This window comes from Electrophorus electricus, chromosome 16 (genome assembly GCF_041902795.1).
Source record: "Electrophorus electricus isolate QZ-2024a chromosome 16, ASM4190279v1, whole genome shotgun sequence".
NCBI lineage: Eukaryota > Metazoa > Chordata > Actinopteri > Gymnotiformes > Gymnotidae > Electrophorus > Electrophorus electricus.
In genome coordinates, this window is record NC_137512.1 from 13,045,185 (window position 1) to 13,072,456 (window position 27,272).

Genomic DNA, 27,272 nt, shown 5'->3' on the forward strand with positions numbered 1-27,272 from the left:
TTCTTCTCGAATTGCATAAATGTCAATTAGTTTGCAGCCCACGTGTGAAAGGCTGAACAAAGCGGCTGTAATAAAAAATATCGATCACGTTCAGCAATAATGTGTCAGTCCAATAGTGCCTGAGTAGAAAAGGACATTGACTGAATGCCTGAGTTCACTGCAAAAACCTCCAGGACATAATGTCCCTTGTATTAGGAACGATCACTGCATTATTACCGCCCCCTGCCCCTGCGCTCATGATTTAGATTCAGGCAAGCAAACAGAACTGTGTGCAGATAACCAAGCCTGTAGATACCCAAGCCTGCCAGTATGATAATTACATCTCAGATGGATGACCTTTCTTATGCCTCCCGTTTAATGCGCATGATGCATATGGTTGTGATTACCACCATGGCCAACGTGTTTTCCGACTTTTTGATCAAGATGAGCATATGTGCTGGTTGTTTTTCTGTCTTTTTTTTCTGGCTGCAATGTTTCATCAATCAGTGTATCCACCGGTACTGTGCCCCCTGTCCAGACTCTCATGACCAGCAGCGGCTCTATTAGCTGAATGCAGCAGGCTTTGGCTCATTAACTGTGAGACTGTGGCCCTCTGGGATACTGACACGGCCTTGGATATGTGACCTTTAGACACCTAATCAACTTTTAACACCTCACTAGATCTCCTCTGCCAGTGAGACAGGTAGGAAGATGGCTAGTAGCCCAGAATCGCCCCTGATCAGCTCAACACCAGCAAGGCCCCAAGGTGCCAATTCACCCCGAAGTAGTTGCTCACTTTAAAGGGTGCGATCGCAGTGATTCAAGTGGGGCTGACTTCCAGAGCTGAGAGGTACAATCAGATAATAAAAGGGAGAAGTGATAGGGCAAAGTTCCCCAAGGTTTGTTAAATTTAGAACCAAATAAGGTTGTATGATCTTCTCTGTAGAGGCAGCAGTTCTGTTTTGACCATCTCACATGCTCGGAGGGCGGTTATTTGTCGCGCTGCTGCCTCTGCATAGAGAAGGAGCGGCTCGATTCTGAAAGCTATTGTTAGCGCCTGCCACTGCTTCTCGGTCTCTTTTCTTCTTCCGTTCCATGGCTTGTCAAAACCCTCCCTCACAACATCGTTTTATCAATATTGTCGGCTGTCAAAGGTGAAGGCTTTGTTGAAATGGCGAAACACAGAGAGTCAACTCATCAGGGAGAGACTGTGGAATTAGGAGGGAGTAATAGGAACCCGGCATGCACACAACAGCCATTGTTATCTTTCTTGACAATGCATTTATGTATTGCTGTCTATTCTTTTGATACAGGATTATTTAAACATTTGGAGTAGGGCCAAAATTATTAAACTGCAGGCTCTTCCTTTCGTACTCAGAATCAGAGGAAGTGGCTTTGTGACAAGGGTGACACCTGCGTTGTCCCTTAAGCAAATCATTTTTCCAGTACTTTTCTTTCTTGACCTTTGGCAGAGCGAACAACAGTGCAGTTTACTCAGGCAGGCTGCATACTGTTGCCTTTTTCTCAGATCCACGTTACAGCACATAGAGAGGTACAATAGTAGAGCTGTGAGGAGGGCTCTCCAAGCCACCCATCAACTAACAAGCGAATGTCAACAGTGAGATAATGAGAGGCAGATAAGAACAGATGGTGAAACTCAACTCTTCCCTGTCCCTTTGGCTTGGACTTGCAGACAAGTGTGCAGCACGCAAGATTTCACAGCCCAAAACTGCAGAATCGATGGCAGAATCAATGCGCCGTCTGCAGGATATTACAGCTCAGAAGTAGTCCGTTGGTTTCCCTTTGGGGTAGTTTTTGAATATAACACTTTTTTTCTTTCTTTCTTTTTTTTGGGGAAGAAACATGTTATGGACACTGTCTATAGAAGGCTGCCAGACATGTTTAGAATTAGCTAGTGACCACACCAGGCCCAATACTGTTTTACTGTTTTGACCAACTCGCTTTATGCAAGAAATTGCAATATTTGCAAAAACAAATGGTAGGTTCAAATGTGCAGACCATCACAAAGCTTAAAATATGTGACAAACTAGCCCAAATTCCTGTGTTTGAAAACCAATATTGAACCTTAGTAGGCTACAGAGGGCTGAAAACCTTCAACGCTTTTACTGAACACCCCTGGCAGTTGTGCAAATGGTAGTGACATGATGAAAGCAAATATATTCTCAAATATACGTTGTGACTATTAGGGCCTTTGGCCAACAGTTAAGATTACATAGCTTCAATGCCATTGTCTACATGATGCAGCTCATTCTTGCTAACCCTAAGGCCTGTCTTGCTATAGCTAAACAATTTACTAATGGGCTACATGCACACAAAAAGTGTTTATGTGAAATATTCCCATTAACAGGAAATACAAACAGGTTTCCTGCATTAGTTATGTGATGGTCTGATCCATCACAGTGTATTTAGAATCAACAGAGCAAGGGTGCCCTGTAATACCGTTTTGTATGTTGTGTGATGGCACACTGTATCCACTAGCAGCAAAGCTATTTCCAAGGAAAAGCGTCCAGCTGGGTGAAATTGCGTCAGTGGGTGCCGTTGCCGTCTGTCTGCAGCTAGCATTTTCCCAAAGCCTGTGCATCCTGTGTACAATGTAGATTATTAACTCTTCTGCGTAACTTGCCATAAAACTGAACTGCATCACTCAAATTAGCAATGGCAGACAAGTACAAAAATATTATCATCTTTTTCTAAATGCAAATCTAAGTTTTATAAATTGCAAGGCAGTTGCTGTAGACATTATTTTGCATTTGTTTTTTTTTTTTTTTACAGATTAACTGATTTTAATTTTTTTTAGTAATTAATTAGCATGTGAGATGGAAGCTACATTGTAAATAGCATGCCCATTTCTATAGGCACTCCAACACAATGGAAAATATGAGCAGTTGTGGCCTTTGTCACATATAACACATATGGGAGGAGTACTGAACTTACTGTGGGTTCTCTATAATAAATTCATGATGTCAGGGTATTATTCAATGCTTAAGCTTAAAAAGTGTCAGGAAGAAGGGGAACAGATGAGACCATACCTTAAATCATAGACTTGGCAAGGAAGCAGACTGCAAAAGAAAAAGGATGAGGATAGAAAAGGTTTGTAGAATTCATAAGAATTTTAGTATGGGGTTTTGGATAGCATCTTACTGTAGTCTAATGGCCAGAAATATAAGACCTAAATATAAAGAGAGAACGAGGAGACAAGTAGGTGGTGAATACAAGTAAACGACACCAGAGCAGATAGACAAGAGGGTATATGCCTAATTAGATGCTGGCTACTCCATTAAAGGCAGCATTAGCACATATCGTGACATTTCAAATAAAACAAACAAACAAACAAAAAACAAAACAAACCACAAAAGAAAAAACAGAAAATGACAGTTTGCTGTAGGCCTACTCTATACATGAGTGCTGTGGGCTGTAGGCTTACTCCATACAGGAGTGCTGTGAGTGGAGCCTTTTAGGCAGTGTTTGTGATATACAAGGGAAAAGCAGAAGAAATAGAAGGGTAGTGTATCAACTGAGGTTTGGGGAAGAGTTGTTTAATGATGCTCATTAAGTATATACTGTTTCTCCAGCTTTTAATCACCATTTTTAGTTAAAAAATACAACTCTCAGATTTTTCGTTGAACTTAAAAAAGTGTTAGTATATATTTATTTGCTTCTTCTGAAGTGACAAGGTCAAATGGCCTACAATTACTGAAAGCTTCTTTTGTCCATCTTACAAATTCAGGCTACTTCTGATTTAGGAAACACACTGAATCTGGCATAATTGTATGGCATGCTTGATGATCCTATTGTTCTTTTTTATTATTATTTGACTACTATTTCTTAAGGATAGCTTCAATTCAAAGTGTTAAGAAATCACTCTAACCCATCAAAGCAAAGTGACATCCTGACATGGTGTATCCTGACATCCATTAATGATTTATGAAAGCTCTAAAATTTTATATATAAAAATATTGTATATTGCTATAAATAGTTGTAATTGTATTAACTAAAGCAGAAGAAAATGTATCTAGATATGGAATGTTGAAATGGCTATAATTAAAACAGGTATTATAGATAAGTTAGGGACATGACTGCATTAGCTGCTGCTATCAATGGATTAACAAATTCATTTCCTTGGCGCATGTAATGAATTGTGGAAGGGAAGCTATAGTTCTAAAGCTGTAGATTCTAAGGTCCACATCCACTGACCCAATACAATAAGGAGATTAACCCCAGGCAATGGCAAGGGTGCAAACTGACACCTCATTCTCCTTCCCCTAGGAGGTACCTGAAAATGTGAAATTACCGACTCACTGCCCGATCCCCCCCCCACACACACAACATATATATGACTTACATCTTAAGCCATCTCTTTTTTACTGGAATAAGGCATAGAATTTAACTACTTGGTTTCTGCTCCATTTCTTCAGATTTGGGCCAGAAATGAGACCTGAAGCATTTCTATGTGGTTCCTCCAACAACCATCCTATTGTCTTATCATGTGATGAAGCCTATCAACCAGTAATTAATCATCTAGAAAACATTCACTGCAGGCTAAGAATTCACTGCAGGCTCATTAAAGGATACACAGAGCAATGTTCTATTTCAGCATGCGCAATCTATGTATCATAGGTCAAAACAGGAAAGAAATTCAGCCTATTCTGAAAATGAGAACATACTTCTAAGCTTACCCATATTGCTGCATATTTAGATAATACCTAGTATCATCTGTTTCATTGTTCTATATCACGCCTGTTTTACCCACTATTTTCGAGAGGAATGCCTCTATTGTGCTTCCACTCGCACATGCTTGGTTAATATCTTACATTAGCAGCCATTTCTTTATCTTTTTTTATCCTCTTTTATTAATCTCCTACTACAGCTCCACAACTACGACTGTAGAGGCACGTGTGAATGCTGGCATGGTGACTCAAGTCAAACGTCATTGGTCACTCATGTCGGCGGTATGAATGAACGAGGGTCCGGCATGGTAATTGTGACCATGGATGTGGAGGGCCCGAGAATGATGCATGCATGCGTATGTCTAAATGGTAGGCCTCATAGAATGAGAGTCCAGGGCCCACTCCAATGAATCACTCTTCCCTTATAGGGCCGCTAGCCTTGTGTTTACAGTATTGTCTCTTTTCTCTTGTGCTGTTAGATACCCTTACTTTCACTTACATCTGTTTAATTAATCACCTGTGATTTTTACAGTATTTAACATCAGACTTTGTTTATAGGTTCACTGTGTGCACAGGAAATTTTGGGGTGGTATAATTGCACTTTGTAGGATTTCATTCATCTCAGTTCCTAAAAATCAGCTGGAGAACATTGTGGGAAAAGATTTCAGTATTATGGAACACTTTCTCTTTTTACTGCATACCATAGCAAATATATCTGTTGATGTACTAGAAAAAAGCCACAAAGCAGCTCTGTGATTCCCGGGGTTGTCTGTGCTCTCACTACGTTGTGCTGTCACACAGCAACTCGGTGGTATTGCTCTTATCTGCTGCACGCATGGCCTTGCTTCCTTATGCCGTTTACCTCTCTGGAAGCGTTAGCATGCACCAGCCAGATTGGGCAGCTGCATCGCTGACTCTGCACACCCGAGGGGTGAGGCTTTCTACGCACCATGTGGTAATTACTCACTGGCCCAATCAGCTTCAGAGGAGCTGGGCACCCATGCCAGGCTCCATCTCTTGTTCTACCTTGAAGCTGAAGATTGATTTTTCGAATGCTGCAGCCATTCAATTTTGTCAAAACATAAATGTTTCTATGCAGTCTTGATTTACTCTTGAACCTTATTTCTTTCTAAATATATTTTGATATGTGCTTAAAAATCATTTTTAGATGTTTTTTTCATAGGTTTTTGGAATTGCTGTTGAAGTAGCAAATCAGATGCATTAAAGGCTGAAGCCATAGTAGGTTTTTTTATTTTACCAAATTTTTAAGATAAAACTTATGTTTGTAAATAATGATCCTTGTTCAACAAAGGGTAAATAAATACAGTAGAGTAGAATGGCATGGAGTGAGTTAACATGGCTGCACATGTGGGGAACATTGTTGGATGTTGGTTTGTTCTCCAGCCGAATACTTAAGCCAGAGGGATGCTGTTATATGCAATCAGTATCCCTCAACTGACATTTAATCCAACATGTTCATGACTGCTCGACTACAGAGGCTCTCTTTCCCTCTCTGCTGCCGCAAGCATGCTTCACTGGCAGTATCCGCAATGCACCACCCAAACTGTATTAATTCAGCCTCATGGGTGACTTCCTCGCACATAAACTTCTGCTCAGCTTCATCTTTTCTTTGAAGAAAATTTGTCTGGCTTTTTTTTTTTTTTTTTGCTTTTTTCTCCTCCTGTTGCTCATTAGACATGATGTGACCTCTTCCTCTCTATCTGCCTCTCTCTCATTTTTCCTGTCACTGTGGTGGAAGAACAACAAATTGAGAGAGGTTTTAGGTAAAACCTTAAATTTTACTCCAGCTTCTTTACCCTCATATTCAGAGTCCAGCTCTGTAGCTCACGTACTTTCACTTCAGCAGCTGGTTTGTTATAACTTAGCCGGTTAGTGAAGAGCAGATCACTTTAACTGTAAAGAAACTTCACAAATAAATTGAAAGCTATATATACATAGAAGTGCTCCAGGGGTTAACAACTATAATGTCAATGTGAAATTGAGATTAAAAAAGGAAAGTATTGCATTGCGTTGCCTTGGTGATGGTAACCATGAATCTTTACAAAGTTAGTGCTCGTAGATTTAAAGTTCATACCGTGAGTAACTCAGGTCCTTGACAGAGTGGAGTCTCATTTAAAACACTGTCCATGAAAGGCATTGTAAATGAGAGGCTTGTGAGTTAAGAAGCATCTGCAAGCTGACATAAATTTGTAAGTCATAGTTAACCAATGGAACATTTCTACCAACATTTTTATTGGGGTAATATGTCAAGGGCTTTGCCTGTTTGGTTCTGTCTTTAGGTGGGACAGTGGAGGTGATGCACACGAGGAGTAACGCCTTCTCTAATTGATGGATGTCCCAAAGGAGACCAGTCTCATTGTGCAGGCTTTGAATTCAGCACAGACCAGTGCATTGGACCAGACCGGTAAGGCAATAAAGCCTTCAGTAAATAGAACAATTTGTACTGCTCTTGGTTTTTCTTCCAATTCTATTACAGTTTAACAGTCCACCATTAATTATCCAAAAGATAAAGCCTACACTCTGTGTTCTTTCGAGGTGATTGTGATTATCATTCGTTTCATAAACCAGGAAGAAAGAAAGGCTGCACCTTGAGTTAGTGTGGATGCCATGAAGCCATGAAATTCTACTCTGTTCCACCTGGATTAAACACATTGTGCATTAATCTTCATTCACGTAGCTGGTGGTGTTGGTGTAGGAAGGCTCCGGTGCACGTAGCTGTACTGTGCTGTACCTCCAGTTTATCATGACTGGTCGCTTTACTCAGGTCCAGCTGAGGGATTTGGAGCCTGGAGCTGGACAGACAGCATTTTCTTGATCACAGAGATAAGCATCAGAGATCGGCCTTGATCTCAATGAATGACAAACATTGCTGATCTTGCAAATTATAGCCTTTTTCCATGAGTGGGGCAGTTGGGCAGGGGGTGGGAATGAATCATCCCACAGTTACTCGTCTCTAATTACCAACATCCGGTGTGGATAAATTGATGTTTCTACACCATTCACAAATGCCAGAGACCATTAAGGACCAGACTGCCAGCTGCTATAACAAATTCCTGGCTACCATTCGCTCTCTCACAATGGTTTCCCCCACACCTTTGGAATCTAGGTGCCTCTGTGTGGTAGCATCAGATGAAAGATGGGAGGGGACAATGGAAATGTCACAAACAAAAATGGCTTTAGTATACTGTATCTTGGTAATATCTTGAAATCTTCACTTCTGTGTTGAAGCTATTGGTCAATTGCCAGCCTAATACCATGTGATATTTACTTGTATTGGTTGGAGACATCTAGCATATGTACTCACTGGTGCAAACTTCTCACTTGTTCCCAATTTCAAACATTTTGAGACAGCAATATATGAAGGTGGGGAAGGATTATCAAACACACACATTATGAGGTTTAAAAAGCTTGTAAAAAAAGACCAACCCATAGCTTTTTGTTCCATTTCACATCAACAAAGGGGAAATTTGCTTCTCTAAAACAAAACATGCGAGGCAGGATTGCCATTCCATCATTTTAAAACAGGCGGGTTTGTGGTCATATACTCACAGAGCTGGTAGAGACTAGAACTAGAGTGGGACAACAAATATGAGAAATCATAAGCTGGAAACTGGAAATGCCAGCTTGGATCCAAATCACTTTACTTAACCATCACTGTTTGTTTTATTTATCTGTTTATCTATTTATTAATTCTTCACATGGCTTTAGAGAGCATCATTGATCAGATTCAATCAGATAACAAAAGTTACTCATTAGCAGATATAATCATATTCAGGTCTTCATTTCTCCATGTATGCCATACATAATATGTTGGTTGTGGCTCAAGGCTATGTGTGAAGAAAATATGAGGTAAATTCTTTGTGATTCTTCTTATGTCTTACATGGTTCTGGTGCTATGTGTAACATAGTAAATCTTGGCAGTGGTTAGGTTCAGGACAGCACTGCCTTTTGCCAAAGTCAATATCACCCCCATATGCTCATTTGTGAGTGTCCATATAATACTGAAATACTGTGGTAAAAAGGAATAAAGAAGGCATGCAGCACTTTGTTATGCATAACATAAATGAACAATTATCTCAAACTGTACATTTATGTTGAATATTTCTGATACTTGATAGCAAGTGAAAATGTGACGTTACTTCCCTCTCACCCTCCGATGTCAGAACCAATTAGTCAGCTTCTGTCAGCTCCCTGTGATATTCTGCTCCACAGCTTGGCAGAAAAAGCAGCAATTTTTTGTTGGAACAGCTGAAGGTTCTGGACTAACATGCAAAGTCTATTCCAAGACATAATCACTAAAACTCTTACATTAGATAGTGGATTGTAACTAAATAAATGTCCTGAATTCTCTTTTGTAATCCACAGATCTGGAATAGCAGAACACATTTTCCCCTTGACCATGGTTATAGGATCAAATAATTGAATAAAGTGGGATATATTTACTAGATTCATAGAGTATGTTTTTTTTGCCTTTGATATCCTGAATAGGTTGTTTTGTATAGACAAAGGGGACCTCATCCATGATCAGTATGCCAGAGTGGCCAGTAGATAAATAAAGAACACAGAATACATAGAAGTATAAAAAGGGACAGCTTCTACTCTTCTACTACAATGCCCCAGAGGCAGTAGCACTTTCGTGCCATAGATCATTCAGCATCAACGTGGCACATTCATAGCTATGAGCGCCTTTCTATAAATAAGGTATTTCTTCATGAATTTGTGTAGTTCTTGACTTTTTCTATAAGACCGCACAAGATTATTTTTATTTCTATCTTTCTAGAACTTTCACACCTGGCGAAGTGGTAATTGTCATACCAGAGTGGTGTAAATATTTTTTTTGTGTGATAGTTAAGGGTATATGTGCGCATGTGTATGATTGTTCATGTTCGGGTTAGTGTTTTGGCTTGGAGGGATATGGTGTTGTCATGGAGCCATCTGTTTTCAGCTGGACCATTACCTTCTCAGCTGTTACAGTGCAACAGAGCCTTATAGCCAGACAGGAGCGCACACAGACACACACACACACACACACAGACACAGACACACACACACACACACACACACACACACACACACACACACACACACACACACACACAGTATTCAGAAGAGCATTTCTTAGACATATGGTACAGAAAAAGATTGTTTGGTTAGCATGTTTTCAATATATAGCTGTCAGTTAGATTTTAAAATCAAACTGACAATTTAAGGTTAAAAATAGACTTGCTCTTGGCTTTAAACTTGTTTATTATCTACAATGCAGTGTGCATTCTGTGTGTTAGAAAACATTAAATGAAAACAACAAGGAGTTTTTAAGAAGGCAATCGGCAATTTTTTAAATGCAAAAGCTATAAAAGTGGTATTTATTTGTCACTGAAATTAGTACTTTTAAAGCATGTCATAAAGTAATTTCAGGTGTTAGGTTGTGAGAGTTACATCACAAATCAAAGCAATATTTATTCAAGCAACATAGTCTGGTTTATTTGGCTACACTGTGCAGCTATTTCATTTAAGTGGTTGTTTTCTAGTTGATAACCCAAGCTGCTCAAAACTTTTCCCTGCCCAAGATCCAAAGAAATATTACCTGATCCAAATTATCCCAAATCGTGCATTCAGAATATTATAGCAAGAATGTTATAGATTTGTTGCTGCTTTCTGAAAGAGCTCATGCATTTAGCTTACAACCATTTTGTATTTTTGTGTTCACTTTCTCACTTTATACTGTATTATGTGAAGTTTTGTACTGTGCTGTTTTAAGGGCTAATTTAATTCAACAGCTTGCAGATAATGAGGGAGGCAGGTGGATGTGGTATTGGTTATATTGTTTCTAACATATGGGTATGCCTTTTCCCATGTGTATGTACCCTATCTGCCCCAGCTGCCACAGACTAATTATTCAAAGCAAACAAACCTATCTCCTTGTGTAAACTAGCACCTAGCACACCCCATCTATCTATCTATCTATCTATCTATCTATCTATCTATCTATCTATCTATCTATCTATCTATCTATCTATCTATCTATCTATCTATCTATCTATCTATCTCTGTTTCTCTCTCTTACACAAACACACACACACACACACACACACACACACACACACACACACATACACACATATATCAGTCTTGGTTCCTCTCAAAGTTTCTTCCTCATGATCTAGGGCGTTTTTCCTTGCCACTGTTGCCCTTGGCTTGCTCACTGGGGGCTTGGACTAGGACACTTGTAAAGTTGCTTTGTGACAACAGTGTTGTAAAAACTGCTATATAAATAAATTTGAATAAATTCCCATATTATTGGCATGGATTGCAGCTAAAGTGCAAGTTGTCACATAACTCTGTGTTTGTTTTTTTGTCTAGGATTACATGAGCTGAGAAGTAATCTGAGGCTGTATGGTACTCCAGATGCTGCCTTAGCCCCGTTATCTTCAATTGCTGCATTGAGTGCCCAAAGAGGGGATTCAGACTGCCAAAGGGTGGCACTGACATTAAGGGAGTATCAATTCTCGGGCCCACCTTCACCAGAGACTCTCACCGAGGCCCGTAAGCAGCCCGCTGATGAGTTCTGCGGACACGGCATTTCCCTCACATCCTGTGTTACCAAGGATGTGAGCCGCTGGGCCCTGGGGGAAGACAGCACCAAGCCACCCTTCACCATGATGGAGTCAATGGGTGTCTCTGGGCTGACCGAAGACTGCTTGATTCAGCAGAGCCGCAGTTGCCTGGGCTGCGGTGTCGAGACCAAGGATACATCGGATGCTGAGCCCAGTGTAAGCCTCAAAATGGCCGACATTAACCAGGAGTATGATGCTTGCTCCCTCTCTGACATTAGCATGCAGTGCATGAGCACCAGTGAGACAGGCAATTATGGGGAGCAGCTCTTGTCTGACCAACTTTTGAGCTTTCCCATGCCTAAGTCCCAGCTGGAGGGAAAAAAGGATATGGAAAAGATAGAAAATGAGCCCAATCAGACATCCAAAAACATGCATGAAGGTCTGTTGCTGGACAAGTGCAATGGAGAAGAGAGCCTGCTCACCACTTCAAACCAGGACTGGGGTTACTTTGAGTCCTTCATCAGTGAGAGCAAAATGGAGCTGCTGGACCTCTGTTCAAAAAATGAGCTTTCAGTGAACCTCTTCTCAGAGGAGGATGTGGACAACTACATGTTTGACGATGATGATGATGATTCAACACTAAGCAGTGACATGTGCTCACTGAAGATCCGCTATGAGTCCTTCCAAGACAACATGAGGGAAAAAACTAATGTTCTTCAGGAGGAAGCACAATTCAACTTTTTCCCCAGTGTCCTAGTGAACTGCACTAAAAAAGAGACTAATGTAGTTAGGCGGAGTGTGGATGGACTCTTACCCAAACCTGAAGAGCTTGGACTAGAACATGAAAGTAAAGGAGATGACAATGACAGCTCCTTAGATAGGACACCTGATTACAGTCCAAAAATGAACTACTTCATTGATTCTAGCAACTCAGCTGAAGACTCAGGAGAGTACAGTGATGACAGTTCCTGCACTGGGTACTCCATTGACACTTTCCATGAGGGCAAACATAGAAATTCATTTTCTCTAAAGAATGTATGCTCTTCCCCTCTAAATTATGGACTACGAGCAAAGCGAAAAGTGAGGTACAGTGATGACTACCTTTATGATGTTGACTCAATTGAAAGTGAAAAAAACAATGAAAAGCGTGAGAAACTGTCTTGTGGTCCTAAAGAGGAAGAGGATGATGATTGGTGCCCTAAAAAGAGAAGAAAATCCTCCCGCAAGGAGCCACCTGTGATAATCAAATATATAATTATTAACAAGTTCAAAGGAGAAAAACGCATGTGTGTGAAGCTCAGCAAAACTGATCCAGCAGTCACAACTGTAAGTTTAACTGAGGACTTAATCAGCGAATATCAAAAACTCGCTCCTCTGAAGGATTTCTGGCAGGAGAAGCACAGGGAGCAAGAGGAGCAGCTTCGGCAGGCGGCAGGAGATAAACACAATTTCCATCTTAATGGTCGCCATCGGCCCTTTAGTTCCAGTCCTCCCAAAAGGAAACATAAGCTAGCAAACAGACTCAGGATTCAGAGGATTCAAACTGTGGAGCAATCACCCCAGAAGCAGGGCTTCTCTCCCTCTGATCCCAGGGTGGACGTTGGCACTAAAGACGAGACGGCCCCCACAGCAAGGCCATTAACAATGGCAGCCTCCAGCTGTGCAAGTGCATTAGATGCAAATGACATCATACACACTGTTACCCCAAAGAGCAGATCACAAGAGAGAGAGGAGAGGAGAATGGGAAATAAAATGGTCAGAATACGGAAATTCAAAAGCGAAGCGAGGCTGAAGTGCAAGAAAATGAGAGACCTTGAAGAGAGTGGCGAAAGCATGACAAACCCAGCTGACGCTTGTGCAGTGCTAGAAAATAAGGACATGGTAGGGGGTGGCAAAGAAACAGAGATTGACTCAGCTGTACACAGTCCCCAGTTGTGTGAGAGTCAAACACCTGAGGATACTGAAAAATTTGCTTTCATGTCTGCCACCTGCTCCCCTAATAATGCTACGTCATCCCAGGATGTGGCCACGAGTGTACCCGTTATCCCCGGAGGCTACCTACAGACATTATTAGATGCTTCAGATTCCTCAGGCAGCTCTGGTGTCCCTTTCTTCCCTCAGCAGACCCCCAGGCAACATTCACTGGGACTCTCATTGGAAGATCAACAATTTGCTTCTCTTCAGCTGGCCCAAAGCTGTGTACTCTCCCCACCCTCTGAATCAGAGCTCCAACAGTCACCCCAGAACTGCCCAAATCTCACCCAGATGTGGCACTCCCAGCTTGGCCCAAACCAGCAATTCACTTCAAATATCCCTGAAACAGCCATCCTGCCCAACAATTTCTCTAATGCCATGCCTGTGCCAATGTCAGAGAATCTGGCAGTGCCAGGGTACAGCCAACTGGGTCTGGAAGGCAACAGAATGCTTTATGAAAAAAATTACATGCCCGAGCAGGCGCTGCCGCCTGATGCAGAATTTCAAGTGTGTCAGGTTCCCTGCGTGGAGGGCCAGCTACAGTTTCAAAGAGGCACACTGCACACTGACAACGGCAGGCTCATCAGTTTTGACTCAGTTGGCTCGCTGTCAGCTACTTCCAGCAATTACAGCTCTCTGAGTCTCAAGTCCTGCGAGAAGGATGGTGAGGATGATGTGAACGAGAACTTTCTGGCCCACTGCAGTCCCAAACTGGTGATTCAGCAGAGTATTGATGCAATCACACCCCTGAGGGAGTCCACAGACTTACTGGATATCTCTAACTTCACTCCAGATAAATTCAGACACACATCTTTGTCCGAGCTATCACCCCCTGAGACACCCAATTTATCCCCCCAGGTCATAGGGCGAGAGATGAAGATGGTGGGAAAAGCCAAGGTTCTCTCAAATGGGTCTGAGATGCCACTGGAGGACAACCAAGAAATGAAATGGAATTGTACCATGATAGAGCAGCAAAATCATCTGACTGGATTCACAGGTGATAGCCACCACTATCAGTTGCACAGTTTTAATCAAGATGACTGCTTATGTCTGAAAAAGGAAGGAGTGAATCAGGCCGACTTTTATGAGCAGGCTGCTGACATGATTGGTGGGATAAAAGGTGCAAAGTCAAAGAGGAAAAACAGCAGCAAACAATCTGCAGGTCAGGTCACCAAAAAAAGCAAAACACCAAGAGCTGCAAAGGGCGAGAAGGTCAAGAGCCCAAGACAGAATTCACGAGCATCCAAAAAGCTAAAAGCCTTATTGGATGAAAAGAGTGGTAAAAGCCAGCTTGGAGGCTCAAAGTATATGTCCCACCAGCTAACAGACAACAGTTCTGACGACTGGCCAGGCATGGGCTGGCCAGAGAAAAACAGTCAGGCTGATGACCAACGAGAGTTTGAAGAGCCCTCAAACATTCTTTCTAACATTGTATCGGGGATGGCTGAGGTGCAGCGTTTCATGATGGCCTCTATTGAACCAATATGGGGCCCAGCAGTAGACATCTGTTTACCCTCAGAGGCGAACAGTCTGAAGTTAAAGACTCTCAAAATCCTGGCAGGGACCTCATCTGATCCCAAAAAGAAAGGTGCTGTCTCTGTTGGGGGCACCAAAGGCAGGAAAGCAGGGGGCAAAGGTAGCAAAAATCAGGCGAAATTAAATGCCTCTCATCCCCTTTTCCCCCAGTTGACTCTGGGCTGTAACATGTTTGACAAGCCTAACCTTGGTGTCCCTGGCATAAATGGGCCTGCACACAAAAAGATGTACCGTCACAAAACCAGTGCAAAATTCCCTCGGATCGAAAACCTTAAGGGCAAGAGGGCTGAGCGAGACCCGAGTAAGGACATAGCACTGATGACCTCTTTTGAAAAACTGAGGTAATATTTTGTAACTAGCTGCTGATGCACGTTCCTCACTTTTCCCCCCAACTTCCTGCTCAGCCCTCGTCCCTGACATACCTGCACTGACTGACAGAATGCCAGAGATGCATGGAAATTACATTAAATTCAACCCACTCTTCTTATTTTTTGACCCCACCTACCCACTTCCTACCTTGAGCCCCAAGAAGATATAGATATCTTGCATGAGAAAATTCTTGTACTTGCAAACTACCTATTGAGTGATTGTTTAAGGCTTGACTGAGATTTTAAAATACCATGGCTGCATTTTCTTCTTGCTTTTGCTGTTTCTCCTTGTAGTTGTTTTGATTCTTTTTGTCTGAAGAGAAAAATCCTTGATAAATACAATGTCTTTTTGCAAGACTTTTCTTTTAACAGTGAAATTTGCTGCCCTAAACTTATGTAATTATATTCCTCATTTGAAACATAGCTATTCGGACAAAAATGCATTTGTGTAAGCTCCCACACCCCCCCCCCCCCTTAGTTTCTGTATGCAGAACAGGTTGACCTCTCCCTCATACTGCCTGATTTTTTCAAGTGGGAAATGCTCAGCTTCCTGTCTAGGATAATCAACATTCTTTGTAGGCCCCAAGACATCAATAGCACATAATGGGACCATTTTGTATCGAAGACATATCAGATTAACATTTTTTTATTGATGGAACGAAGTTGAATTTTCATCCTATGCGTTTACTATGCTTTTACAGGAGTTTTACTGGAGCTTACCTTCGAGGGACATTTCTAAGACATGGGAATTAAATGTGCTTCATGTTTTTTTGCCTTTTCTTTCTTTTTTGTTGTCTATGTCCCTGTACAGAAATGCACTATTTAATGCAAACATTAATTCTTAAGCTCTATGTGCCAAATGTGAACAAATTTATTATGAATATGAATTCTGGCTGTTTCATTTACTATCTATAAGAATTTTGGCCCTTCTCTTTTGAGGCTCTGTGAAAGTTAACATTCCAGATTTTTCCTCTTTGCTTTTGGGACCATATATTGTGAAGAGCACCTGCAGCTGACAGTGGTACATAACCACTCACTTAACCAAAACAACAAGACGTTGAAGACTTTCCTTTTTTCCATCTACTTGCCAAATTCAGCTTTTCTCAGCATAACCTGGCTTTGAGATTAAAAAAGACAAATGAGGAGAGAAACATTTTAACAAAAAGCAGAGAATATATGTACAGTGCTCATTCGGGATAGATAAAGACTTCTAACTGATGTCAAAGTGTAAGCACAGTCAAAATGAGGTAATTCCCCTTACTGTAATTGGTGGGAAAGTATGTGTGAACTTAATTGGCATGGAAACCGACAGGGATAACTCCCATGTTAAATCTGAGAAAAAAAAAGTTAAACACTTGTAAAACACCCTTAAATTATCTTGAACATTTACAGTTAATGGAAATATCCAGATATGGTTCAGTAGGCCCTCAGATAGGCCCTGCACTGGACTGTAATATTGGATGTAGTGGTTTATACGATTTATAATTTTTTTTATAAAGAATAGAGTACCACAGTTGGTATGTCACATAGGTGTCAGGCACTGGGCACTTGTTTATTACTATACTGTTCTACCTACATGGTAGCATGTAAAGTCCTCTGCTACAGAACACAAACATGACCAGATGACTTCAGAGTTGTTGTAAGAGTATAAAGGCAGCAAACAATTACTTTATTGGCAAGTCTTACATCTTTAAATTCTAGAAAATATTGATGCATTGTATACATAAAAAGACTTACAACACATTAATCCAGTAACATCTCAAATTAATAAAGAAATCCATATACAATTTAAGGTAAATAGTGTTGGAAGCTCATTATAATTTTCTATAGGTATTTTGACTAGTGATGACATTCCCACAGTGGTACTCTGTGGAGAATTTGATTAGAATCCTGCACACCAATGAACGTCTATGATTATCAGAAAATATGCTGCTTGTAAAAGAGATGCTGCATTTGCTATTTCAGTTCAACTTAAAAACTGAAATAACTTTGAATTAAATGAATTATTGTTTCATTTTACTGAAATATGCATTTTCTACTTTAAAATATAAACGTCATTTTCTAGAAAATATTTTAAGGGACATGGTTGAGAATGGTTTAATGCTCTGGATCATTCCATTCTCCAAAATATTTCCATAACATAGTTTTACTCTGTGTCCTTCTGCCCTCTCTGTTCTGTCTAGCTTGCCATGTTTAGGAGCAGTTCATGCTGATGATGGGTAAACTGCACATGGGCCATCATGCCCAAACATCTGCCTTCTCTAATTTCTGCCTATTTTCAATTGAATGTACTTCTTCAGATTTGTACTGTGTGCCACTGTTGAGCTGCCTCCTCTTACTGGTGCTAAGGAAGTTTTTTTCCCTCCCAGATTCAATAAAGGAAAAAAAAATTATATACACACACACACTTCTGTATGAATATGAAAAAAAAGATCCCCTCTTTATGAATGTACAATATATGGATATATATTCACACAATAATAATTTGACATTAATTGGGATTACTTTTTGCTTTTTGTTGAAAAAATTATTGAGCTTTATAAATACTGTCGAGTTGAAGGATTCTTAATGAACTCTTGACATTACAAAAATACTGTATATTTTTCTCTGTGCCAATTTGTAACATATTTTGTAAGTGTATATTTTTCTTAGAAAGTGCTGTGAAGTATTAGTGTGTGTGAGTAACCTTTTTTGCGCCTCTGTAGGCTGTGAAAAGGATGTATAATGAAAAGGTTTCTGGTTTTAAAAACCAAAATACTAAGTAACATTAAAAAATCTACATTTTTGTTGGGAGTTTTGTACGAGGAAATTGACCTTGTTGTGGGAGCATTGTGTTATTGTGGAAAACACAAATAAGCAAACTAAAAAAATTAAGAAAAAAAAAATTTAATTTGTGAACTACTTGCTGTTTTATAGATTTTTCATGTAAATTATTCTAGTATTATTTTGTTTATGTTGTGTTGCAAAAGTTTTAAATATTTGTGAATCCGCCTGTATGGTGACAATGTAATATTGGTACTTGCTGAGTTTTGTAATAATGTTTATGGAGTAAATATACAATTAAAATGAGATTTTGAATGCTGCTTTTGGAAATTGTTAAGTTTGTTCGAATCGTATTGCTCGCTGTCTCCTTCACGTGTAGAAGTCATCCATGACATAGTACTGGTCTTAACGACAGACATCAGACAGCATTTATTAAGCTTATATCATATGCAGCATTAATAATTTTAGTTCGCCACTCCTTCAAAAGTGGGAATGTATTATAACTTAATTTAACTCCCACTGTATTCAAAATGTCGTTTTAAAACTACTTTTAAACTTAGTTTTACTTCGATATGCCAATAAAAAATTCGCATTAAAGAGTTAGCATAGACCTATTTACCAAATAGCCTATCACAAAGCGTCTTAACGAGGTAAAACCCAAAAACAGGACTTAAAAACAGTGATGACCTAAAAAGAAAGGAATTTTAAATTACTTATTGAAACAGACCAATATAAAACGCGATTAGTTTACAATTAGCTAAGATGGGTAGCTAGCATGCTTCTTTTATTGTGAGAGACAGCTAGGCTTTTATTGTGATAGACAGCTACGCTTTCGCATATGGAGACCTAACTACAAGGATATCTAACTATCTTACTAAGTAATGATTGGACCAACAAACTGGAGCATTACAACCATAAAGAAGACAGAAGCAAATTAGGCAACCGAAGAACTTGTTTCAGAAAGAGGCGTTGGATCACAGAAACTGGGTGGAACAAGCACGCATTGTTGACGCAGATTAGCTTCCTGTTGCAACACTTATGCATTTCACAATAAAGGTTACGATTTAAAGACACGGCATCGTATCGTTCTCAAGGAAACTCTAAATTAGTTATCAATTACTTTAAAATCACTATCAAATAGTTAGTAAACACTTATGCACTAAATGGCATTGATTAAGAAACAGATGGTTGAACGTGACTAATGTTCATTTCTTTGAGCATTTCTACACAAATATGCATGCAATCACCTAAACATGTTTTAATGTTTGCTTAATCAAGCTCGCCCTAGTTGGCTAAATTAAACCTAATATATTGCTGAAACATTAATCTGTGCTCTAGTCCATAAATATATACAAATATTGGGAAAACATATACACTGCAACTCGAACTTTAATATTTCGATTAAATCCATAGATGAATAAATTACACATTTTAGGTATAATACATAAATCCTATCAATAAGACGTTTATTGGGTTACTTTGACTTTTTTAAACAGCCTTACCAACCCAGAGGTTGCTAAGGCACTTTTTGAGGAAATGAACAACTAAGGACCGAATTGCCTTCTTTGGATTATGTTTTTACCAGGTTTTATCAGACTGTATTCTTATTTATGATGTTTATGTTAATCGAAAATTGATTATCGATGTGTATATTTTATTGTTTTACCTAGACTAAGATTAAAATCACTTGCTGTGACACTACGTTGTGTCTGGTGAGACTCTTATTACATGTTGCCTTTAAATATGACCTTTGTTTAAATAGGCTGTGCGTGTGTGATTTACAATAAGAAAATTTCCATAAGATAACTACATATTAGATATAAACGTAAACAAAATTTCTAGCAGTAATTTGAGTTTCAAAACCACCTTTGTCTTGTCGTATGTTTTCCCACAATTCTGACACACCGGAAACGAGAATACAGATAACGGATGGTGTGAGAAACCGATGTTGTAGAATTCAGGTTCCAGCTATTAATTTGGATTTTTGAAGTATATAGCTACAAGAAGAGGCCGAAGATTATTATAAAATATTATCGAGTTACATAAGGTACGATCCTGTCGGGTATAGTAATATTAATATACAAACTAACTCATTGTAAATGTAAATGTACAAGCCAGGCTACTTCACGAGCTAGTTAGCTGACTTGCTAAATATGCAATTCAGCTTTGTGTAATTTATTGATAGCTAGCTAGCTATCTTAAAAATGTCGACGGCCGCTAGAGGCCTTAAGAAGCTAATTATGGCACTAGCTTTGATTTATGAAATACCGAATTGCTCCATTTGACCCGGGAACAAGCTCGTTGGTGTCAGTTTGCCAGCTACCTATATCGCTAGCTAGCTAAGCTAGTTAAGTTAATTATCACAAAGCGTTGCATGGGTTAGCTTAGATAGGTTAGCTAGCTACTTATCCAACATCTAGATTCAGTAAAGAGTTAGGTGGCTAACGCCAAGATAGCTAGCTAAGTGGCCTAAACACTAACCTATAGTAACTTACCAAAGTAACTATTTTAAAAAGCCAAGTTAGCTTAGCAAGATGTTTTGTTATTGAAGGGTATCTAGCTGTATCTAACTGGCTAGTTACCAGGTGTCTACCTTTTAAGCGACTGAGAAGGCTTTAGAAAGCAAAAAAAACCCATCCCGGTTGCTAGCTAGCTACAGCGTAAATTAATCGATTTTACAGATATTTAGCCGATTATTACGTGGAACATGTCTTAATGCTAGCTGCTTTGGTTACTACTGTTATAGATAGCTGGTAGGTAGCGAGCGTAGGTGTGTAATTAGCAAAGTTAACATCTACCGTTACTTTAGCTAACCTAGTTAACTATCGAGGCAAGTTACGCTAACGAATGTAGCTAACCTAGCTCTTTAATTGAACCAGCCATTGGAAAATGTTCACGTATTGACACGCTAGTTGGTTAGCTTATTAAGCTTACCTAACTAGATGTGTTAGCCAACTTGCTAACTACTGAGCTAGACAGTCTAGCGATGTACATTACCTTGTGTGGTGGCCTTTCTTGATGCCATTTTGTTTTCACTGCCTGTCAGTGACCATTAAAGCAACACTGTAGCCACACTCACTTTAACCATCGTAAATGGTTTTAAATCCTTAAACAATCGGACAGAGTTAAGAATTTGTTTTCATATAGCTAGCTAGATGATCAGTGGCTTCCGTTACATTCGTGATATATAAGGAAAAATGTTTTGCGTCTTAATATACGCTTTTTTGCGACAGTTGCGATATAAATTGATTGTATTTTTCTAATGTCTTTCTCTCTAGGTGGTCCTGACAGACGTTTTGGTTTTAGCGGCGATGGAGAGTTCAGACAATACAGATCAAGGGGGGAATGAGCAGACCGATTTACAACGTAGGCAGCAACTGGATCGGCTTGGCAGGGAGGAGGCCTTTTACCAATTTGTTAACGGTCTGAGTGAAGAAGATTACAGACTGATGAGGGACAACAATCTCCTTGGCACCCCAGGTAACTAAGCAGTTTTTAAAAACATTTTGGTTATAAGGGTTTATTTGCTTGGTGTTCTCTGTGGAAGATTTTTTTTTTTTGATTATGAAATGTTCTCAAGCAATCAATCAAACAATATGATTGTTTGGGAACATTTCAGGTGTAAGTCATCCTCTGTGAGTTGAGTACATTGCTTTGTGGTCCTATAAGGAAGAAGCATGAGACAAATGATAAAAGGTTGTTTACATCCCACATGGGATTCCATATTTTTCCCCCTTTTTTCATTTCCTTTCCTTTTTTTCCTTGTTCTTCAAAAAGATGTTACTTTGAGTGCTTTGCAGGTGGGGCAACTTTTTGGACTCTGGAGTCGCAATGAGCACTTGCTTTCCACCATATAGAACAAAGAGCTTTAGCCTGACTTTGTGCGTATATGACATTTGCACAAAACAAATCCATAAAATGAACAAACAAAACAAAGCCGATTTGATTGTGTGGTTAAGTGTTTTATCTTTATGGTTTGAATTGTATTTGTGCTCAAAACAAAACCACCAAGCCATTTCGTGTACTTCTGTAGACACCCAATCCATTTCTGTCCCAGGACAGTGGAAAGGAATGTTATTTTGGAGCATCCTTTAGCCAAGTCCCTGCCAGATGGCATCATTGAATGGACAGTTCTTGTCCTGGTAAGTCTGGTGGTTTTCAGTACTGTCCTGTTGCTGTTTCACATATTTCTTTGGGCAGCTATTATAAACAGTACAGTATACAATACTTAAACCTAGTACTTGCATGGTGGAAAAAATCCTGCTACGTATGTGGTGAAATTCTGCATATTCAACTTTAGCTTGAGTTTCAGCATCATTCTGAAGCTACAGACCAACATAAGACCCTCTCAAATCTTGGTAGAATCTTGCGCATGACAACATACCAAGCTTACAGTAGAACTGTTAGCTACATATGTATGTAAAAGGACTCATTTTGATATTTCTTTGGTATGCCATTGTAAGCCTGTCCTTTACCGAAAGAGAGAACAGGATGAAACTGGGTTATGGTGTCTAATAAAATTGCGCTAAAATATCTTTGAAAAAGCTGCAAAAGATGGTGTCTGGGAATTCTTACTGGAAGGTCAGGGATAGCGTCACAGTAGCATGATAGAATACAGTGCAATTGCATTGAAGAGAGAAAATCTGGTTTCATTCAGTGCAGGTAAAAGCTTGACTGATGGCAGTGTATTCCACTTGGATCTGTTTGACTAGCTGGAAATATGCAACACTTCTCAAAATGGCAGTAAAATTCAAAGTTCTAAACAGCATAACAATGTGTGTCATAGTGTCATATTTCTTTTTCCAAATTGGGAACAATTGAAATGATCACCTCCAGATTCAAGTGAGGTCTCTCTCTTCTCATTATAATTTAATGGCCATCCTGTCCTCATATATTTTAATGAGGAGCTCTGTTCTGTAATGAGTCCAGCCATGGTCAGAATTGAAGCAGGAATATAATGGACTGATAAATTTTGCCACTTCAGGTAGCACATAGGACCTCTTCATATGCCGATTTTCTCATGAGCTGGAGAAATCTGTTATCCCTGAGATCCATTCAACATTTCTCTAGTATACAATAATGTATCTAATTATATATAATATTTTCTTTCAGAATCTCCTAGATGATAGGGGTGATGGCTTTAGTTAATAATATATAGATTTCTATCACTGCATTCCTAGCAAACAGAGGCTGAGCATTTTTTAAGATGTTAAAATAGTTAAATATATGAATGACTGCGTTTAGTCCGATACGCAGCATTTTACAATGCTCTCTCCTCAGGAAAGTGTTTTTAAGTTTTCTGTTCATTGTTGTATATGTCCTGACTGTTTAAATTTTTAAATAAAGATTTTATTCCTGCTGATTAAGTTGATTTCTTTCTCTACTTTCTGTTGTCTTTTTCTTGCCTGATATAAAATCATCTGGGGAGACACTGAATAATGTGGACAATTTACCTTTGCGACCAGCACATCTGCCTTTCAACAGCTATGCCAGCATGCATGTGGTCACAAAATGTGGGACAGTCTGAATTGGTAGACATGAAAACCTTGTCTCTGATCTATAGGAAATTAGTGACTAACTTTCAACATATGTTTCTTTATTAGGTGAGATTACTCAGGAGGAGTTGTTGAACCGCCTCCAGCAAATCAAAGATGGTCCTGAGCAGCCACCCCATAGCAGCAGTGGTAGCAGTAGCAGCAGTCCTGAAGGCATTAGGGAAGAGCCCAGTGGTACGTTGTATTCTCTAATTTATGTTTCTCTTAGCAATTGTATTAAGATTCTATGGAGAATCCAGTCATGACTCATCAAGATTGTCATCTTTAGTAACAGAATCCGAGGGTGCTGAGGAAACCTCTAATGGAGACATCCTCCTCGACTGGCTCAACACTGTGCGTCAGACGGGCAACACCACAAGAAGTGGTCACCGGGGAAACCAGTCATGGCGGGCTGTGAGCCGAACCAATCCGAGCAGTGGAGACTTCCACTTCAGCTTGGAGATCAACGTCAACCGCAACCTAGCTGAGCAGCAGACGCAGACTGAGGCAGAACAGCTGGATGGCGGCCAGGCCAGTTCAGATGGCCCAGTGCAGGAGCCTGAGGTACCCATGGAGACAGCAGAGGTACTTGAAGAGCCTGTGGTGGAGGAGGTGGCTGTTATAGTAGAGCCAGAGGTACCTGTTCCTGACAGCCTGCCTGTGACGAGATCACCCAGTCCCCCCGTGACCAGGCCGTCCGATCCCCCCATGACCAGGCCGTCCGATCCCCCCGTGACCAGGCCGTCCGGTCCCCCTGTGACCAGGCCGTCCGGTCCCCCCGTGACCAGGCCGTCCGGTCCCCCCGTGACCAGGCCGTCCGCTCCCCCCGTGACCAGGCCGTCCGATCCCCCCGTGACCAGGCCGTCCAGTCCCCCAGTGACCAGACCGTCCAGCCCCCAGAATCAGGTTTTATCTCCACCAAGTCTGCCTCTAGTGGAACAAACACGCAGAGGCCAGATCAGAGCGAGGAGCCGGAGCCCAGAGCAACGCAGAACAAGGGCCCGTACAACTAGGAGTCGTTTGCCTCTCAATCTTGACCAGCTGGATGGACTTCCTCAAGCCCGCCATAGCCTGCCCTCTCGCAGCCATGAGCCTGTCCTAGAAGCTCAGGTAGAGGGTAGCTCCAGGACTCGGCTGCATGTTATGTCCAGGCAGAGCGCCATACAGGCAGATAGCCAGGAGCCACTAGCCTCTACAGAGTCACCACCTGTGTCTCAGGCACACCAGCAAGGGGAGGTGCCTCCTGGAGATGCAGGAGCCTCAGGACGACGCCCTCCAACTATAATGCTGGATCTTCAGGTACGAAGGGTGCGACCTGGAGAGTATCGTGAGCGAGACAGCATCGCTAACCGCACCCGCTCTCGTTCGCAGACCTCCAACAACACTCTCTTGTTTGAAACTGAGCGTGGAGGCTTCCGCCGGACCTTCTCTCGCTCAGAACGAGCCGGAGTGAGGACTTATGTCAGCACTATACGCATTCCCATCAGAAGGATTTCCGATGCTGGACTCGGTGAGGCCACATCCCTAGCTCTGCAGTCCATGATCCGGCAGATCATGACTGGCTTTGGAGAGCTCAGCTACTTCATGGACTCTGACTCAGACTCTTTGGACTCAAACCGTGGCCCTGGCACCTCTGCAGATGTTGCTGACACGCTGGGGAATCCCAGTGTCTCTGTGGCCGATGCCTCCGAAGGTAGTGCCGGACTCTCAGGCCAGGCCGACCCAGAAGCGCGGCGGGAGGAGAGGGAGAACGGCACCCCCAGAGGCACGGCTCCCCGAGAGGGCAGAGCAAGGCCTCGAGCCCCTGTTAGCCTAGAAGAGACGGGCTCTCTGCCCTTTCTGCGGCTTGCACATTTCTTCCTGCTCAACGATGAAGAAGACGACCAGCCTCGGGGCCTCACCAAAGAACAGATTGACAACCTCTCCATGCGCAACTTTGGTGAGAGTGATGCGCTCAAGACCTGCAGTGTCTGCATCACAGAGTATGCAGAAGGCAACAAGCTTCGCAAGCTGCCCTGCTCGCATGAGTACCACGTGCACTGCATTGACCGCTGGCTTTCTGAGAACTCCACGTGCCCCATCTGTCGCCGGGCAGTGCTAGTTTCTGCCGACCGTGAGAGCGTTGTTTAGCTGTATAGCATTTAGTATCTTGTGATGTGAGGTGTCTCAGACATGGTCAAACCCAATCCATTTTAGACCATCTAAGTTTTACCAGATGTGTAGAGGCACCTACTTTGATGCGTTCATATTATATCCTTTTTTTTCCACTTGTGCTGAAATGTTGATTTGATTCATAAATATATATTAAATAATTTTTTCCCCAACAAAACAGTTTGATTACATTGCAACCTTGTGAACACCAGTAACTGAGAAATAGTCACTAACTAAATTAATCATTTGTGTTCATATGAGACCAAGTGCAATTTGATTTTTATGGCATTTTGGTTGTTGAAGGATTTATTTATTTACAGTAGTGTTTTTTCTTTGTTTTAGGGGGTTTTGTTTGTTTTTTTGAAACATTGTTTGGATCCATTGTAATGAGCTCATTCACACAATTTCAGTTCCTCAGCAAACGTTAACCAGCATCATTATTACATCAGTGAACTTTAAAAATGTAATATTAAATGCTTTTATTATATAGGCTAGGTTTGGTTTTGGCTTAACAAGTATGTTTCGTTCAGCTTTGGATTGGGTCTAGTGCGACAGAAGTCCAGTGTAATGGACCAAAATACATGGTCAATGGGAGTTCATTAAAAATACTTTTTAGACTAGGACTGTTCCTAATCTGTGTAAGGAATACCATGCCTCAGTGTTAATCCAACTGAGGATCAGACTTTTCTAAAGAAATATCCATGAATGTTTTGGTAAAGTGGAAAAATGACTCAAATATGAGGATCAGACATCATGTTGCCATCAGGTTGCATTTGTTTCCCAGGCTTTTCAACTTTGAAAGAGGTGTACCAAGATACTGACTCAAACCATTTCATCGTCTGCAGAAATTTAGGGGACTTTGGCTGCATATCACAAATGTTAGTGCAATATTTATGAATGGGAGGACTAAAGAAATTGATGTGGATGAACTTTGTGTAGACTGAATATTCACATTTAAAATGAAGATTTATCTCCTGGAAAGCAATGCGTCTCTACAAGTTCTGTAGATTTTGCAATAGCACTACTCTTGTGTGCTGAACTCAAACACTTAGAAGGGTGTTACTATTTTGTCATATTATCCAGTAGTAGGTTTAACTGTGTTTAATGAATAAAGTTGGTGGTTGAAAAGCTGTTATGTATAATCAGTAAAAATGGAAGTATCATAAGGTCTTCAGTGCTTATAAACTGAAAACCAATTCCAAGTATTGTCTGACTATCCATTTAAGTTTTCCACAGTTGGCATGCATTCTCTAATGTCCTTTAATATACTTCAATTTGGACAGTTTTAAAGACATGAATTTCATATTAATATCATTCCAGTGAATGATGTTGCTTTTTAGGTTATATGCTTCAAAAATATTTTATTAGTTGCTGGTGTTGCTAATTTTAGGCTTCCAAAGTGAGTTAAGTGTTAATTTCTCTCTGTTTTTCCCTAGTTTCCCCTGTTCCTTTACAACAAGGTTGTGTGTGTATACCTGCTCACCAAATTAAATTAAACCTTCAATTGCCTGTTTTCTTGGGGCATAATTTTTGGAGTCTGCAGTGGTGACATTTAAAAAATTTAGAATGTGACCTATTATCATAAAATTAATTATAGTTCTGTATGTTTTCAGTATTCTCATGTGTTCTCACTTTATATTCCGTTTGCTCTGTTAACTCAAAATGAGTCATGGAATGATGATCTGAGCTTCAGAAGCCAGTGTA

General features: G+C 40.6%; 2 protein-coding genes across 2 annotated transcripts in view; both read left to right on the forward strand.

Moving 5' to 3' along the window:
* nexmifb (neurite extension and migration factor b) overlaps positions 1 to 18,198 on the forward strand; it is a 40,291-nt gene extending 22,093 nt beyond the window's left edge. Inside the window, exons 2-3 of the mRNA XM_027031569.3 lie at positions 6,968 to 7,092; positions 11,049 to 18,198. Coding sequence (XP_026887370.3) covers positions 7,017 to 7,092; positions 11,049 to 15,097 — 4,125 coding nt within the window. The 5' untranslated portion in view covers positions 6,968 to 7,016 and the 3' untranslated portion in view covers positions 15,098 to 18,198. The remainder of the gene's footprint in view (positions 1 to 6,967; positions 7,093 to 11,048) is intronic.
* A 1,576-nt stretch (positions 18,199 to 19,774) lies between these two features.
* rlim (ring finger protein, LIM domain interacting) lies at positions 19,775 to 27,077 on the forward strand. Its single transcript, XM_027031567.3, has 4 exons — positions 19,775 to 19,930; positions 21,162 to 21,363; positions 23,487 to 23,612; positions 23,707 to 27,077. Exons 2-4 carry the CDS (start codon positions 21,195 to 21,197, stop codon positions 25,545 to 25,547), a joined length of 2,136 nt encoding a protein of 711 aa, XP_026887368.3. The 5' UTR covers positions 19,775 to 19,930; positions 21,162 to 21,194; the 3' UTR covers positions 25,548 to 27,077.
* Positions 27,078 to 27,272: the final 195 nt, after the last annotated feature.

Coding starts and splice junctions, on each gene's coding strand:
- rlim (XM_027031567.3), top strand. CDS start 21,195: ATGGAGAGTTCAGACAATACAGATCAAGGGGGGAATGAGCAGACCGAT. Junction 21,364..23,486: donor CAATCTCCTTGGCACCCCAG/GTAACTAAGCAG, acceptor TTTCTTTATTAG/GTGAGATTACTCAGGAGGAG. Junction 23,613..23,706: donor CATTAGGGAAGAGCCCAGTG/GTACGTTGTATT, acceptor TGTCATCTTTAG/TAACAGAATCCGAGGGTGCT.